Source organism: Falco biarmicus, chromosome 4 (genome assembly GCF_023638135.1).
Source record: "Falco biarmicus isolate bFalBia1 chromosome 4, bFalBia1.pri, whole genome shotgun sequence".
NCBI classification, from domain to species: Eukaryota; Metazoa; Chordata; class Aves; order Falconiformes; family Falconidae; genus Falco; species Falco biarmicus.
In genome coordinates, this window is record NC_079291.1 from 99,502,274 (window position 1) to 99,518,670 (window position 16,397).

The 16,397-nt window shown below is 44.2% G+C and overlaps 1 protein-coding gene across 2 annotated transcripts in view; it reads right to left on the bottom strand.

Moving 5' to 3' along the window:
- SETD5 (SET domain containing 5) overlaps positions 1–16,397 on the bottom strand; it is a 66,109-nt gene that overhangs the window by 31,842 nt on the left and 17,870 nt on the right. For both annotated transcript variants that reach the window (XR_008821260.1, XM_056334783.1), the window contains exons 2-7: positions 7,685–7,859; positions 3,772–3,877; positions 2,697–2,908; positions 2,318–2,376; positions 1,728–1,915; positions 682–720 (exon numbers count right to left, since the gene is read on the bottom strand). Coding sequence is in view for 1 of the 2 variants with exons in the window: in XM_056334783.1 (XP_056190758.1) it covers positions 682–720; positions 1,728–1,915; positions 2,318–2,376; positions 2,697–2,908; positions 3,772–3,877; positions 7,685–7,755 (675 nt within the window). In the remaining variant the exon portion in view is untranslated. The remainder of the gene's footprint in view (positions 1–681; positions 721–1,727; positions 1,916–2,317; positions 2,377–2,696; positions 2,909–3,771; positions 3,878–7,684; positions 7,860–16,397) is intronic.

Consider the following 16,397-nt stretch of genomic DNA (forward strand, 5'->3'; position numbering starts at 1 on the left):
GTTTTCATGTATTTTTACCCTCTCAAGGCACTTGCATCCTATGGAGATAGGTGCATACAGACACACTACAGGATTGTCCTGTTTCCTCCGAGCCACCTCCTAGAAGGCACTGTCAGCTACAGTGTCTCTAGGATCACGTTTAGCTCAAAGTGCAAGTCCACGTTTTTTGCCAAACAAACTGTCTATCAGGTAGCCACACCTACCAGTATTGCAGAAAGTCAGAGATAAATATATCAATCCATCCATCCATAGTAAGAGGATGTGCAGAGAAATAATGCAACGCTGCTAAGGACTCCCAACATTAAACTTGTGTACTACTTTGATGCCCAAGCTTAAAACAGCTTTGATGCAATCAAATGATAACTAACAGCCCAGAAGAGTGGCCACAACCAGTCCTACATCCCTTACATCAAACACCCCACTCCCAAGTGTCATGAATCAGTCATACCTCTTGGAACTGGATGACAGTACTTTACAGAAAGCTATCTGAAGCAAAAGAAAGGTTCAAAGGGCAACTCTTGTGATACCCTTTTGAATAGGCCTGCTTGTGGTGCGTGATAAGGCTTAAGACTATTTTGAGGCTGGTCCCACAATCAGAAATCTCTCAGGCACACCAAGAGAGGCACAAAATACAGGGCAAAACCCCCACCACCACCACAGAGCGTTCTTAGTTCTACTCACCTTCATCCTCAGAGACTTTCGTGATCCCTCTCGAAAGGCCTGTCCCCCGAACAAGGAGAGATAGAGAGGAAAAAAAAACAACACTGAAGTATTACATATTTCCTCAGAATTATCATCCCAAAACCACACTAGATCTTGCTCCAACAGACCAACTCTTAACAAAAGGTGGCAAGAATTACAGGAAGACCCACACAAGAAACAACGGACTTGAAGAAAAAGACTCTGCAATGCAAATCCAGTGGAAACTACCAAAAAGCTTGACAGCCAGGACTTCTGAACTAAAAAGGCCTGCCTCATACTTAGTAAAAATCTCAAGATCAAAACCAAAACCGTCCCGACTAACCCCACTTGCTTTGACAGAAGAAAGGGCCAGCAACAAAATCAAACTGGTTCACAACAAAAAAACTGAAGTCCTCACATGGCTCCTGCTCCCATTTATTTAATCAGTGCCTACCAGAAGAACTTCAAGGGAAACCTAACCTGGGGAAAATCACGGTAAAGCTGGCAGATAATGGGAAAGAACCAGCTGCTCCCACACTTGCACTCTAATATATGCAATCCAAATTATTTCAGTCTCCAAACCCTCACAAACAAGACAGTGAAGTCAGCCCTCAACAAATGTTCATCACTACCTACATAGTTTTCCACACAGTCACTATCTCTGTCCCTGAAGAACAGCGCCAAGAAGCTCTGCAGCCCAGATTCCTTAATATAGCTTACTAAGAAATGCCACGCTCCCTTCATTTTTCATTCCATTCACAGACTGCCCCTTTCGACTCCAAGTGCTACTTCCCCAAATCCTAGTAGAGCAGAAGGGAAAATACGTAATTGAGTCCAAGCTCTGAGCATGAATGGACAGCACTGGACAACAATTTTTAAACCAACAGCTTGTACTCTACCGGGTCACAAATACAAGGCATCACATTATTACACCAGAAAAGAGCAATTCCTGAAAGGACAAAAGTTTCTTGTCTACTGCCAGCTTGTCAATCTGCTCATACAACATTTGGTAGGGACTGCAGCAACCTTGTCTCAACTCCACACACCTTGATCTTTTTGGCTTTTGGAGCAGTGCGAGCTTTTTCTGTACTTCTCTTCCTCTTCTTAGGTTTGCTTCTACGGACACGGTTGACAGTCAGCGTGATGCTTGTAGGGGTGTGCTGCGTAGCTGTGTACAGCACCGTAGAGGGAGAAAGTTCTTCATCCCAGCTCTCAGTTGCACTGCTGTCCCCACCTACAGAGAACAGTGCTTCGTTAGCAACGTTTTTATTCATCCCAGAGAGCAGCTTACTCTTATGTCCATTTTCATCAGACAACTTGATGATCCTGCATAGCTCTTCCCTGAGAAAACTACACCACCTCAGTTTTCCCACCCAAACTGGGAACAGGTCTCCCAAACTTCTGGTATCTCACAGAATGGCACTGCTGAACATTTCCCTTTTCACAAGATAATCTGATTTTCCCCAAGAGCTAACTGAGGTGAGGCAGAAGGAAAGGAGAAAAATCTCGCTGGCTGGGAGACAAAGAACGTTAGTGGGCACTGATCACAGTTAGACAACTACAGCAGCCAAAAGACAAAGATCTTGCAGAAAGAAAGCAAAAGTCACTGTTGTCAGAATTACAACCTCAAGCTCACCTGACACGTTGTCCTGCTTCCGGCGGCGGAGTCTGATCACCTTCCCCCTGCTCATTCCTCTGCCAAAGGAGAATGCACAATTGAAGCTGGTTTGTAGGAGTAAAGTCACTTGAAATTCAACAGGATGTCACAAGATGCGTGCCCTCAGTGGGGCCCAGGATGATAAGAACATCGATTTAACATCCTCATCTCCACTCCTGGTGCCACCAACACTTGTCAGGCTGACAACGCAAAGGAGGAGGGTCAATACTGGGTAAAGCACTGGAAAGAACGCTCCAGTTAGCAAAAGGAAGTCTGTCCCACAGCCCAAACGTGACACGGTTCGGTATGAGAAATCAACACAAGGAGCAGTCCAGATCTGCACTGCACCAAAGCTTACCTGCACTTTTCACACTTGAGGAGGAAACCATCTTGGGAGACACTGCAGTGGCACCAAGTGGGAATTGATTCTCCTTCTGAGGAGCTCTCGCTGTCCCCGGAGTTCTCCTCATCAGGTGAGTGCAGGCCATTCAGTTCTGCACGAGGTATAATGGTCTGGACAGGAGGAGAGGCTGGCGGCGTTGGAGGAGGAGGGGCTCCATAATTATGATCCTGAAAATGAGTATTTGCAGTACTACTTTTAACATGAAGATATGATGCCTAGAAAATGAAGTTCCAAATTCACAGTTCCCAGGTTATTATTTAACAACCAGTGTAAAAAGTAGTCTGAATTCCTCAATCTACCAAGAAAGTAAAGCAGTAAACTCTGAAAGATGTGAATGGTTTTCTTATGCACCAATGAATTAAATTAAAAACCTATGAAAACAGCTAGGCTACTTTGACATAAACAGTTGCACTGCTAATAATCCGAGATGACATCAGTGGCCAGACATTGGACCCAGTTGCCCAGAGACATTGTGGAGTCTCCATCTGCTGAGATTTTCAAAACCCAACTGGACATGGTCCTGGGCAGCCTGCTCAAGCAGAGTCAGCTTAAGCAGAGGGGTTGGATTACATGATCTAAAGAGGTCCCTTCCAACCTCAATGATTCTGTGATGTCCTGTTCATTCATAGTTTCAAGCCATGCTCCCACTCTTCCTGACTGTTCCTTCTTTCTCATAATTATAAGTTACCAATATGGAAATCTGCGCAGTTGAAACAAGTATAAATAGTGCACAATAAACGAAACAGGGCATAAAATTACCACCAGGAAAATATTATATATTCATATATATTGATACTTCAGTTAAAAATCTATCACCTAGAACACTAATAAAGCTTGCAATAGAGTCTGCAGGACGTCACAAACAATAAACACACAAATGCAGTACGTACGGCAGAACTCGGCTGTAACTCAGTGTTCCCTAATAAATAAGCCAAAACTCCTAAGGCTTAACAGGCAAAGAACTATGGAACAAGGAGAAAAGCGTAAAGTAGACAGTAAAGAGCTGATTCACTGCAGAGAGAGTACTCACTGCGTAAGGCAGCCCGCGATAGCTGTGTTTCTGGGTGGCCCCATAGCCGTGGCTGGAGTACACATTCTTCTCACTGACAGCTGGACTAGCTTCCACAGACTCTGGGCTGCAGAAAGGGCCAGAAGTAAAACCCATCAATACAACATCATTTTTTTTAATGCCAGTATTTCACTGCTCCTTTCTATTCAACACATGAGCTCAAAATGAAGAAATTTCATGAAAGTGAGGTGTTAGGTGCTTCACCAGGCATCATGTGTGCAGAAGTTGTACAGGATGAACCTGCTTTCAGAGGGAAGGAACTGAGTAAGGGCCACCCTGGATAAGTCATTAAACTGGGTCTCAATCTGGGAAGTTAAAAAGATAATTAGCATGTAAGCTCAGTTTCCTTATAGTTGAGGAAGCTGGGTCTGATTCAGCATTCACATCTGAACTCAGCCAGCCTAATCTCAAAGCCACTGAACAGTACTGCCATTTTATCTCTGCAACAGCTTATTTCAAATAGCAGCTAAGCAGCTTTCCTGCATCTGCACTTGTTTCCCTCTCTCAGACACTAGTTGTTAGCTGAGTCCAACATCCTGTGCTAAAGTCTGCATGAAACCTGCAGCTGTCCTGGCAGCAACTACCAGGAGTTGGAGATACCTGTTACAAAGAGGCAACAAAATTCATGACCTGGACAAACAGTGGCCACAGACAAACCAGATTCGCCCTGTGCTTTCCCTACAGCAAGGTGGTGTGCAATGCGCTCACCAGGAAATTTGCTGCTGAGGTACAATGCACTCTTCCACCACACGGTGGTGAAAAAAAACCAGCTAAAAATGAAAGGTATATCCTTAGCAGAAAGCTGCAGAAACCCTACTCAAGAGAAGAGACAGCTGCAATTCAATGCAGGGAATGTTAGATAATGAGGCTACAGACAGAGTACCAGCAAGGAACGCACTGTCTGATACAAGCAGAAGATACAAGTCAGCTAACATCTGCACAGATTGCAAGTAGGGCCCATTATCTGAACACAGCAGAATATTACTGAATCACGTCTGCAGGTGAAATCTTCAAAATTATAGTGTGAAGCTGAGCAAGCAGGAAATTAAAATATAGGAAAGGAAAACTTTACCTTGGACCTTTGCTGCTCTGGTGAGACCTCGCAGGATTCTCAGTGGGTCCTACATTGTCAGCGTGAATCAGGCAGTACTCGGCCAACAACGGGCACTGGTCATGTGTGGGACAGTGTTTAGGCACCACCCAGGAACACTAACCTCTGGTGCCCTTTGGACTTCCTATTAGCTGTTGAAATCTCTGCTGCACTGAAGTTTGCCCCACCCTGCCACTAAACCCAATACTTCTGAGCTTCGGGCTTATTCTGGAGTAAGGTGGATCTGTCTTTGCAACATAAAGGAGCAACAATTTACTGTACAAGAAGACCATAAACCTATGCAAACCGCACTTCTGTAGCTCAGGATTTTGGAGCGTGTCATGATAAATTCAGTTGGTTTTCAATGTAACTACAGCCAGAAAAATTGTCAAAAGCAGGAGACAGAGGTGGCAATACCTCTCAGAGGATATACTTCTTAATAAAAGGTACTGTGTAGAGCTTGCCACATAATCCAGACTTGCTGGATCTTTGCAACAGTCCTTCAGGGCTTCCAGATTGTACCCAGAGTAAAATCCATTCAGGTTTAACTGTATTTTCAGAAACAGTATTAGAAGGAAAAGAGCCCAAACAGCCTAAACAGGAGTTCTGTCCTCTGTCCAAGTCACCTACATTCCTAACTACAGTCAGCCCAGAATACCAGCAGTGCTGCCGCAAGCATTAGCAATAAAACTTCGAGATTGTTGGTGCAACGGTGTCCAGGGGCAACCACGTCGGGGCCCACGCTTCCTCAGCAGCAGCCCGCCAAGGAGCTTCAACAACTTCCAATATGCAGTCAGACTAACACAGCAAAACTACTCTGCAGCCTCCGTGTCACCCTCAGATGAACACAAACCCCATCAGCATTTTCACCTCCCCTCTGTGTCAGAGGTCAGGGGAAGATGCTAAAGCTCAGCCTGAAAAGAAGGCCTGCTAGTTTTTCCTTTTACCTTCCCACTGCCTTCGTGATGCACAACTTTGAAATCAACTCCTTATAAGAGACAAGAAGCTCAGGTACCCCAGACCAGACTTCACGCATCAAACTAGTAGAGTGTCAAAGGAGAAGTGGGAGTTAGCCTTAACTTTTAACAGACTCATGAAGGACACTTCAGCAGTAACAATGCATCAATGCAAAGCCTGGAGAACAAAGTCTTGGCATTCCCAGTTTTTAGAAAACAGGCAGAGAAACCAATTCAGAGATCTTCAAAAGCCTTTTTTCAAAGCACTCCAACCTAGCCTCAAGATGGACCTACAAATTTCTTACAACCAGGGTAAAAGAAAATGCTTTGCAGAAGGTTTACAGATTAAGTCTTTTTGGTATTTAAATGTTACAAGGGACATGCGTAGATATATCTGGCTCTCCTCGGCTTTCAGAGCTGAGCATGGTAAAAAGTGCCTAGTACATGAGTAAACTATTTAGTACTCTCTCTCCTGTCATAAACAGTTTAAAATTCCTGCATGTTGAGTCTTTAAAGTGCTGGTGTGGGAGATGCATGGTGACAAGCAATACGGAATGTTAAAACTTGAGAAGTGAAGGATCATATACCCACTTGCAGATGAGTGACTGACTAGATTCTGACTCCCTGTTTAAGAACAACATGTGAAAATATGAGCTTTAGGATGGAATGAAGCATCACAAAGAAGAATACCTAGAATGGGGCCAGTGCCAAGACATACAAAAAAGAGCATTAGCAGTCTTGCAGAGAGTGTGACTGTGTAGTCAAACTCTGCATAGTCTAATCAGGGCAAGATGGAAGGGACAAACAATGATTCACACACTGGCCCACTGCTCTTACAGCTCAAAATTAATAGTCTGCAGTGATATCTGTTCTACACTGATCAATCTGACATGCAGGTATTCGCACAGTAAGTACCTTTAAATAATACATAGGGGAAATCCATCTCCAAAATGCCCTTTGTAAATTTTTGTAAAGCGATGCTACAGTCCATATTTCAAAGAAGGATGCAAGAAAGCATGAGGCAGAAGCACACAGAAATATCTTGAGTCCTCACTCTCACCCCCGACAAAAACATAGTACTCATCCCAGCTGACATCATTTTAACAAGGGTTTTAAGAAAAGATCACAACGCAATATTTTTTGAATTTGAAATGTTCCTGACTCCTGCAGAAGCAGTGTCTTTTAAAAGAATGGTAAAGTCCCTGCAACAGCCCTCAGAGATAGGACTGCGGTGACAGCCTTGTACAGGGCCCTGCGGTGGGGACCCTGAAGGATTGCCCACTGAGGTGTGCTTCTTGGAACCTGCTCAGGGGCAGAAATGAAACAAAGGTGTCTACAAAGGCTGATGCTGTCTCACCTCTCTGGCCAAGCTCCAAAGGAGTCCAAAAATCACTCATGTAAGATTGGTACTGAGTCCAAGCTAGCAGGCTCTGCTGAGAGGGAGGCTGAGCACACTGATCCTTCATACAACACAGCTTTTGGAAAAGGAGCTGGCTTGTACCTTTGCCAACATCAAGCATGGGTACAGCAAATGCACAACTGCCTGCACTTGAGTACAGATTTACTAGCCAAGCTGATACAAAACCCATGACTGAGTGCCTCATACTGTTGGAATTCTCCTTTTCCCCATCTCCTGTGTGAAACTTACCGATTTCCATAACATTGCATTTGTTAAACGCTCAAGAGTCTGTCTCTGTGTTCACCTCTCACACTGCTGGGGACCAGCATCCCCTTTCTCCCAAGTGGAGAAAGGACTGGCACTGATCCTGCAGCCGCACTCCAGGGCAGCCCTCTGACACCCTCCCCTCCTCCACGGGGTAACACTCACTCCGATCCTGCAGCCATGTCGGAGTAGGACGTATCTGGTGTGGTGACTCCCAGCGGGATTGCAATGCTCATGACGCCCGTCGGGGATCACGGAGTCCAGAGGGCAGCGACTGGCCGCTCCGAGGGCGGAGAGGAGCCGCAGAGCCTCGGCCGACACGTCACGGACATGGGGAAACCTACCAGGGTAGAAACAAAGCATTGCATCTCTGTTACAGGATGAGGTCTCCCTGTACACCCCTGAAGGTGGCTTTCACAGCAAAACAAAAGGAGAAATAAGATTTCCATCAGCAACATGCCGCATCATTTTGACTTCATTTTCATAAGTGGGGCCAGGGAAGAGGTAGACGGTAGTACTTTGGTGGGGTTTTTTTACAGTCCTGGACCGACAGGCAGAGCTGCTCTGCCATAAAGCCAATAATGATAGTTCCCCCCTCCCCCAACTAAACATAGAACTAATTATCCGATAAGCAACCTATTAGCTCCCGCATATAAGCAGCAGCTGTCACCTATCACCCACAGCCCTCCATAAGCATTCCCTAACTCCTTTCCCAAGCAAGTTGCGGGCAAAGCCCCATCTGGGAGGACAACGGGAGGGCCAAGGTGGACTGAGCTGAGACCTCTCGCTGGAGATCAGCTTGTATCTGCATTCACCAGGCCCACCGCACAGGCGAGCGCTGGCAGAGGGGCTATCCCCACGCCACCGACAGCCTCCCCTCGGCAAGCGAGGCCCATCCTGGATTCTGCAGCCATTACTCAGTCCGACTTTCCAAAATCCCAGCTGACACCTCCCGGCGGCAGAGCCACGTCAGATGTCTGGGCGCTGGCGTATAGGCTGCTCCGATGAGGAGCACGGCAGGGCCATGGGCTCGGCGTGGGGAACCGGGGTGAGTCACGGCAGCATCACGGGGCGCAGCCGCCGGCCGTGCGGGGCTGGCAGGGAAGCCTGTGCCCAGGCTCCACCTTTGCTGCTGACCGCAGCGTTTTGCTAAGGCAGCGAGCAAAATCACCGGTAAATGCAAACTTCCAAGGGTCGGATGGCAGGTGGAGGTGAAATGGGATCAGCTCCTCGTTATGTAAATAGCCTCAATAACACAGACGTTTGTAAAGCAGCTATTATTCTATGCAGCTCTGAAGAAAACCCCTATGATACAGAGAAAGGCTGTGCTTCCACACATAGCAAAGGTAGCTCCAAACCCCAAGAAAAACGGTGACAATTTAGCCACCCTCTCTGCACATTAAACTTTAAGGGCAGCCTTGAATAACTTTCCACAGTCTTTCCTCCAGCAGCGCAGATGAGCCAGCCTGCCCTTGCAGCCAGCCGTCACATGCTCCCTGGCATCTCAGCTGCTCTGCCAGCAAACCCTCCTGGGCTACAGAGAGGCTGCGAGCCAAGTTTTCCAGTGGGTAGTGAATTTCTCACAGGGAACTGCCTTTGGACGCCATAGTCCAGCCATTGTTTAACACATAAAAAAACCCCCAGAAACACAAAAACACACACTCACTACAAGGGCAAATGAAGGAAGGCTGAAAGAGTCAGAAAGTTTAAATACCACACACTATATTGCCTTTTCTTGTCTTAAAAGGAAGGCCACTTCTCTTAATACAAGGAAATATTTTCCTTCTTCAGTATACATCCCTAAGAGAAATCCTTCTGATAGTATGACAGGCATACAGTGAATTACAGAAATAGCACGTAAAGATTTCTAAGTGGTCTGCGGCAATTCCCTGTTATGCCCCAAAGCAACAGTCTCACGGGTAGGTGGGAGATGAAAAAGAAAACATGCAGGACTAAGCTCACAAGCAGCTCAAACCCAAGACAGCTCAGGTGTCCTTGAGTGTATTTTCTGGAAAAAGAAAAAGAAAAGGACCTTTAGGAAGTGTCTCATTTACCCCTTCTCATGCTTGTGACAGAACTGATTTCTGTACTGACCCCAAATGAGACAAACTGCTGCTAAGATACAGCTAAAAGCTACAGACATCAATCCCTGCTTCAACCCAGAGTCACATAAAACTCTGGCACAACGTTAAAAGAAATAGGACAAGTTTCTCACTGTCTGAAGCACCCTTCCGTTTTAAGGGACACAGAAAACTCCCCCACCCCCACCCCTGCCCTTATTGATCTCTTGCTTTTGCCATGACCATACCCAGCTGGCAGCAGCCCCAGATTTCATCAGGACAAATTCCAGCCTCTCGCCTGCTCGTGACTCAGCAGAACCAGAGGATTTCAGGTGTGGCTTCTGGACTTGAGTGTCACAAGATATCTGGTCAGTCCTGGGGTAACTGGGACAAGTTTTCAGCCACTTCTCATAGGAAACTCTCTTTCCATCAGTGCTGTACAAACACTGTTGTACAAATGGTCCGCTAACTCCCACTTTTGGGAGAGATTACCGGAGAAACATGAAACACCAAACAGAAAGGTTAGACAAGGCGAATTCCAGTTCAGTCACTTTCGTGTTGACCTAGCAGTACTTGCCTAACCACCACCCATGCTCAGATTTTGCTGTTTGTTGCTGCTGTTTTATGCACACTTTCAACCCTGACAATGTAACATTCAAAACAAATTGCTGAGACTGATCTCAAGTGCTGTCCAAGACCACATCACCTTCAGGCTAGATTACAGGCTGGTCTTCATGAAACTTGGCTTGCTAACACCCAAAACATTAGCCTGTACAGAAAATACTGGGGTTGACATCAAAATGTTCACCCATCGAACTGGCAAACTTCCTGTATATACAATCTCCAAGCTCCTCCTAACCTCTCCCCCCAAAAATATACAGTTGTAGAGGAGAAAAAAAGTCACACCAAGTTCTCTCCAAAGTTTTCCTAAAATTCAAAGTCTTAATGCAAATTTGATGAGTTTCAGACCACAGCACAAACCTATCTCCCTTATGATACAATTCTTGAAGTCAAATGGAAACAGGAATTTTGAAGGCCTAACAGGTAAATAATACTTAGCTGGTTTTGAAAATGCAGGATTTAAAGATATTTCCCCCACCACCACTTTCTGCATCTATGAGCCTGCCTCCTTAACCAGTCATACCAGTATAAAGACAGCTGGTCTTCCCCAGCATCATCAAAACAGCCCAGACGAGCATCCACCCGCACAGCCACCACAGTGTTGGGATCCCCAGTTCTCGCTCGGCACAGGTCACACACCAAGGGGCTCACTCAACTTCAGACCAAAACCTTAAATGGTTGCCTTAGCTAAATGGTAAATATAGGCTATTCAATTATTTCACGTAACATCCTGTATCAACAGCAAGGACTGTAATAAATCTAAGCTGGCCAAGTGAAGGTTCTGCAGCACCTGCTATAACGCTGAATTTAATTTTCAAAACTCTGTTTAGGATGCAACAGCCACAGCACTGCATTGGCTCACTTCCACAACCACTGCCATCCATGTTACAAATAAAGCAGATGCAGAAAATTCGCTGCTGGAAACTCTTTTCATTACTTGTGGTGTTAAAGTCAGTATTAACAGGGACAGTCAAGCATGATCAGTCAAACAGCTCACTAGAGCTTCCTCCTTCAAGATGTGGTTGTTACCGTTTTCACAAGTGTCCAGTCTCACAGACACCTCTGGGCACCCGTGGTGCACGACACTTGGTGATAAACTACAAAATATTTGTGAGTGCCATGAAAAATTTACCCTCCGTCAAAAAACCCTGGGCACAGCCTCACAGACTGCATGTGTTACCTTAATTCAGATGCCCAGACTCCATCACCATTTGGTGCTGCTCAGGTGATGCTATACAATCTCAGGGGGGACAAAGCACTCCCCCTGCACCCTGCCACAGACTCGAGGGTAAAGCAGTCACCAAGCAGGGGGAGGACAGAGAGATTCAGCCTGTTTCTCTGCAGCACAGTGCATACCTCTGAGTCTGTGTCCACAGAGGACTCAAAATATTTTAACATTGTGCATCCAGTATCTCATGCATTGCCAGGAATGATAAGAAGGTAACACACTACAAGACACATTATGGACAAACTGAGAAAAGCTTTTCTGATTATACGTAACTTCTAAATGCGTGCCAGGCCAGGGAGGACAGGGAAATCCCCTCTGCCTGCACTGATGATAACTTCTCACGCATCTCTTGTTCGCAGATAGCAAAGGACAAACAAGCGCTTCCCTTTATCACTCCCCACACCTCCGAACAACTCCAGTTACTGAAGTCCCAAAACTAGATGAAGACCCGAGACTTTTGATAATCCAGGATTACTCGTGTCCAAATGATAACGGCCAAACGATAACTTCTCCATGCGCAGCAACAGGCCTACAGGTCACCTATGTAGGATGAGCTCCACATATAAGAGTTGCATATCTTTAAGCTCCCAAGCCATTACCAGTCACATCAAATTCAAAGCATGTTTTTCTCCTGCATCTCAGACTGCCACAGGCGAGAGCTGGTGGCAAACTGGAAATAGTAGCTCTGCCATGCAGCCTTCCTTGGCATCCTCTCCATCAATCTCATCTGGGACAGAGCCAGCAAATTCTGACCAGTTCATACTTATGCTGTCATCTGCATCCATAGCAAACCACTCTGCAAGTGGAGCAGTGTAAAAAGCATTAGCAGGCTTACAGATCCTATTCATTCATCTTTTCCCTGGGAAATTTCAGAGTAGCAAAAATCTATGGGAGATCTAATGTAAACATGAAGCGCTTCAATTACCATACTGAAGAAGTCCCCTCTCATCAGCCAGTGCCACCCAAATATGAATGCAGTCCACATGAATCCAGTCAAGCACTGCCCATTCTTAGCTGCACACCCATCAACCTCATAGCAAGGGCAGATTCTCACAGAAGGACAAGCACCTTTAGTGCAAACAGATTCAGATCAAGGGATTTTGCATTTAAAACAGCTAGCTCAAAAAAAAAAAAAAAGCATCAAATTCTCAGAATTTCAGATGTGTTGATTCATAAGGACACCTACAGAGAGGCAGGAGCAGAGCGGACAGATCCTCGTAAAACATACAGATTCCTAAAAGTACTTGAATTGTGCCTCAATCTACCAGTTCAAATGCTTAGCTTTGCTCTGAAAACAAGCTGGGTTCACTAAGCAGCAAGGAAACAACTGTGCCAGTTTTGAAAAATGAAACATTGACATGAGTATTTACTACTATCATTAGTACCATACATCATCTGCTAGCCGACTGACAAAGCAAGACAGCAATCCATCCATCCCACAGGGTCTGGGAGTACTCAGTCCTAGTCCACAACAGAAAGGATCAAAGTAACAGGCAACACAAATATTCATTACTAGCTATATATGCATACCATGATAACCAAACTATTGACAAATCAAGTGCAATGGTTAAAAATGCATCTGTCTTACAGCTTTCTTAAGACTCTCTCCTGTTTTATACATAAGCAACTATATGCAAAAATAAATGCTTGCATGTAAACCTTTGGTTGAGAGTTCATCTTGCTCTCTGGGATGTGGAGAACCGTGATAAACACCAACAAGCTCTTAGAAGAAGAATAACAGCATTTTAAAATCGTTACGCATCAAAAAGCAACAACCTAGTGAGACCCGATCCTGCTCACCATGCTGCACAAGACCTTGAGTCAAGGATCGGGGAAAGGCATGACTGTGGCTTTTAGGACACGGGTGACCTCAAACACTGTTTGGTATCCATGGGCCTATGCATCACTCAAGTTGTTCCATGCAAGATATGAAATTATATTAACTATTCCCATTATTCTTAAAGTACTTCATGAAAGCACTAGAAACTACCTCAACACATGTCCTAAAATACACCTAAGCTAAAGTCAGCATGATAAAACCATTCAGCGAAGGCTATGTAAGCCACATTTAAAATGCAAGTTAAACTAATTTTGATAAATTTTGGTAAACAGCTGGAAAATTTAGTGGTTTAAGCTATTTTAAGATTATTTTCATCATGTCCAGCCATGGGATTCCATAATTTTATCTGATGAAGAAAACATCAATTTTAGTTAAACTCCTCTTCAAACTACACCCTAAGGGACTACAAACTATGACAGTGAACGACTGAAGGAAATTAAACCATCAAGCAGAGAAATTACGAAATACATAGTCAAGTATTCTCAGCAACTGACCCAAAACTGCAAAGATTACTTGGAAAAGCAAAAAGAATAACCTCAAAACTTTGCTGCTGCTTCAGCAGTCAAGAAATGATGCAAAACCTCTTTGTTTTGCAGACAAAAAAAAATAATTCTGTATTTTTTTTTTTTAGTCACTGAGAATTTCACTAAGAATTCACAAGAAATTCACTAAGAATTGTGATAAGAAATAGAAGAAAAATTTAATAAGAGATAAAGGAAGGGCAGATAAGACTTTGCCTCCAGAAATACTTTCTACTGGACAATTCAACCACATTCTTTACAATCCAAGACACTCCGGAGATGGAAGATGTCAGACAAGGGTTTGTTTGGACTTTCTTAAAACATCGAATTTGTATCGTGAAACCTTACTGGAAAGTTTAATTTATATTGATTTGAAATTGGTTGAAGAGTCATACGTAAGGATAATTCCATAAACAAATACATGCCAAATTAGAAAGGGGAAGCAAATTACAGAGTAGCAGTGATCCGTGGTAGACCAAATTATTCTGAGGTATGTTTATGGAGAGGTGGCAGGCAGACACCAGGAAACTTTGTACCCCACGCTGATGAGAAGGGACCTAACTGCATTAGCGTGGTCTGCACACAGTCTGCTGAGCAGGACAGTGACAGAGATGATGTTTTAAAGGAATAACAACTTCAGCGTCAAGGGAGAAGGACTATCCTAACCAAGAACTTCATATCAAAGTCCTCGTAACTTTAAGGGCCACGAACAGAGAAATGCTCAAGAAAACTTCACAAGGTAATACTTCGAAAGTCTAGCAAGCTATATGAAACACCAACACCTTAAACGTGTTAATCAGCAAAATAAAACTTAAAGAATAGTGGTAATAGTGGAGAAATTCAGAAAATCCCACAGGCTCAGAAAGAGTAATTGTTGGTCCTTTTCTATGCTAAAACCATCGTTTTACACCGCCACTATCTCACAGCATAACAACTCATCGGTGAAGAAGACAGATTCTTCAAACACTGAAGCACTTAAAATGAAATTTTCAAAAATGAAAGGAAGGCAGCTCCCTGAAAACACTTCTATTTTTGCAAATATGTTTTTCTGTTCTTTTCTGAAAGACATAGAGCAATCACAGAATAGAATCACAGAATCACTTAGGTTGGAAAAGACCTTTGAGATCATCAAGTCCAACCATTAACCATGGATTTCTAATTAAAAATGGAATGTATGTTTAACAATGGATTTCCATTGCATTTCCCATACAAGAGAAAAAATAATTACATATAAGCCTCACAGAAATGATGAAAGAATGATTACTGAAGTAAATGAAACAGGAAAGAGGAGGAACATCCCTCTTTTCTTTCAGTTCTACAAACTTTTGTTTTGGGACAGTCACAGGGGAAAACTATTCTGCAGCCAGGGTAACACATCCTAATGGCTGTGCCAGTTCTATACTGCAAGTTTGTTGCTCTCATTTCCCATGGAGTGAAGAACAGTCACATGTCTGTATGTCATAAAAATCACAAAAATCACCAAAAAAGGTGCAGAACTGATATTCTGAGATTAAGAGCTTGACAACTAACCTCCAGTGAATCCAGCTGTGGCAGCTGATGTTACTACTGCGACTGCCCCCTCTAAGCCTTTGCCAAAACAGCTGGCAGGAAGGAAATATTGCCATGTCTCGTCAAGTGCAGTTGATGCCAAGATGACAGGACTAAAATCAGCAGCTGGTAAAATACATATTCCCTTTTAAATACAGTTAAAGGGGCAACAAATTTCTGCAATGGGACAGCACAGACAGCTAGGAACAGCAATACTGGAAACACCACTGCTCAGTCTGCCACACCTTGTCCATATATATCTGCTATGTTTTCAGACTCAATTTAAAAGGCCTGCCTATACCAGAAAATGGCTATGGTTAAAATAAGACTCAAGATTAATTTAAATAATGTAAACAACATTGGTTTAATTCTAGCAGACCAGAGTGTTTCCTTGTTCTAAATTTTGTTGCTTGTGAATCTAACAGCATTCACATGAATGGTTGTACCTGTGTATTAAACTTTCCTAAGTAGACAAACCCTACATTAAAAAGGTTGTCAGGCACACCCCTGCCCCAAAAAACCAGAAAAAAACCACCTTCAGACCTTGAAATTGTGTTTTCAAGATATTTCAGAGAAAAGCCTATACCACATGCAATGTCAGAGGGAAAGAGAGCAATAAAGGGCAATAACTAGGATCAAATCCAAACCCAGCGAATTACAGTTCCCATGAGAATCCGGATAGTCCAGAGTCACGGGAAGTCGCTGAATATAGAAGGGGAATCAGCAGAATTTACTGGCACAGAGCAACGTCCTGAAGTTGCAACCAGTGGAAGGCTAACCACTAACCAGTTGCCAGGAGTAGGACTGCAACCTCCAGCCCTAGTATCGGAAAAAAGATTTCTCCATAATCCCACTAAACACTCTCTGCCTCGCAGGTCTCACTGTACGTCCTTTATACATCTATTTAAGGCCCCCATGTGATGAAGGCTGCCTGCCTGGCCACTCCCAGCCAGGGCAAACAACCCAGCTCCAGAGGAGACTCCAGCAGTGGCTTCCAAGGCAGACGTTGCATCAGCCAGGTGTGCAGGAAGCAGCGGAGATAAAGCAGCTGTTGACGAAG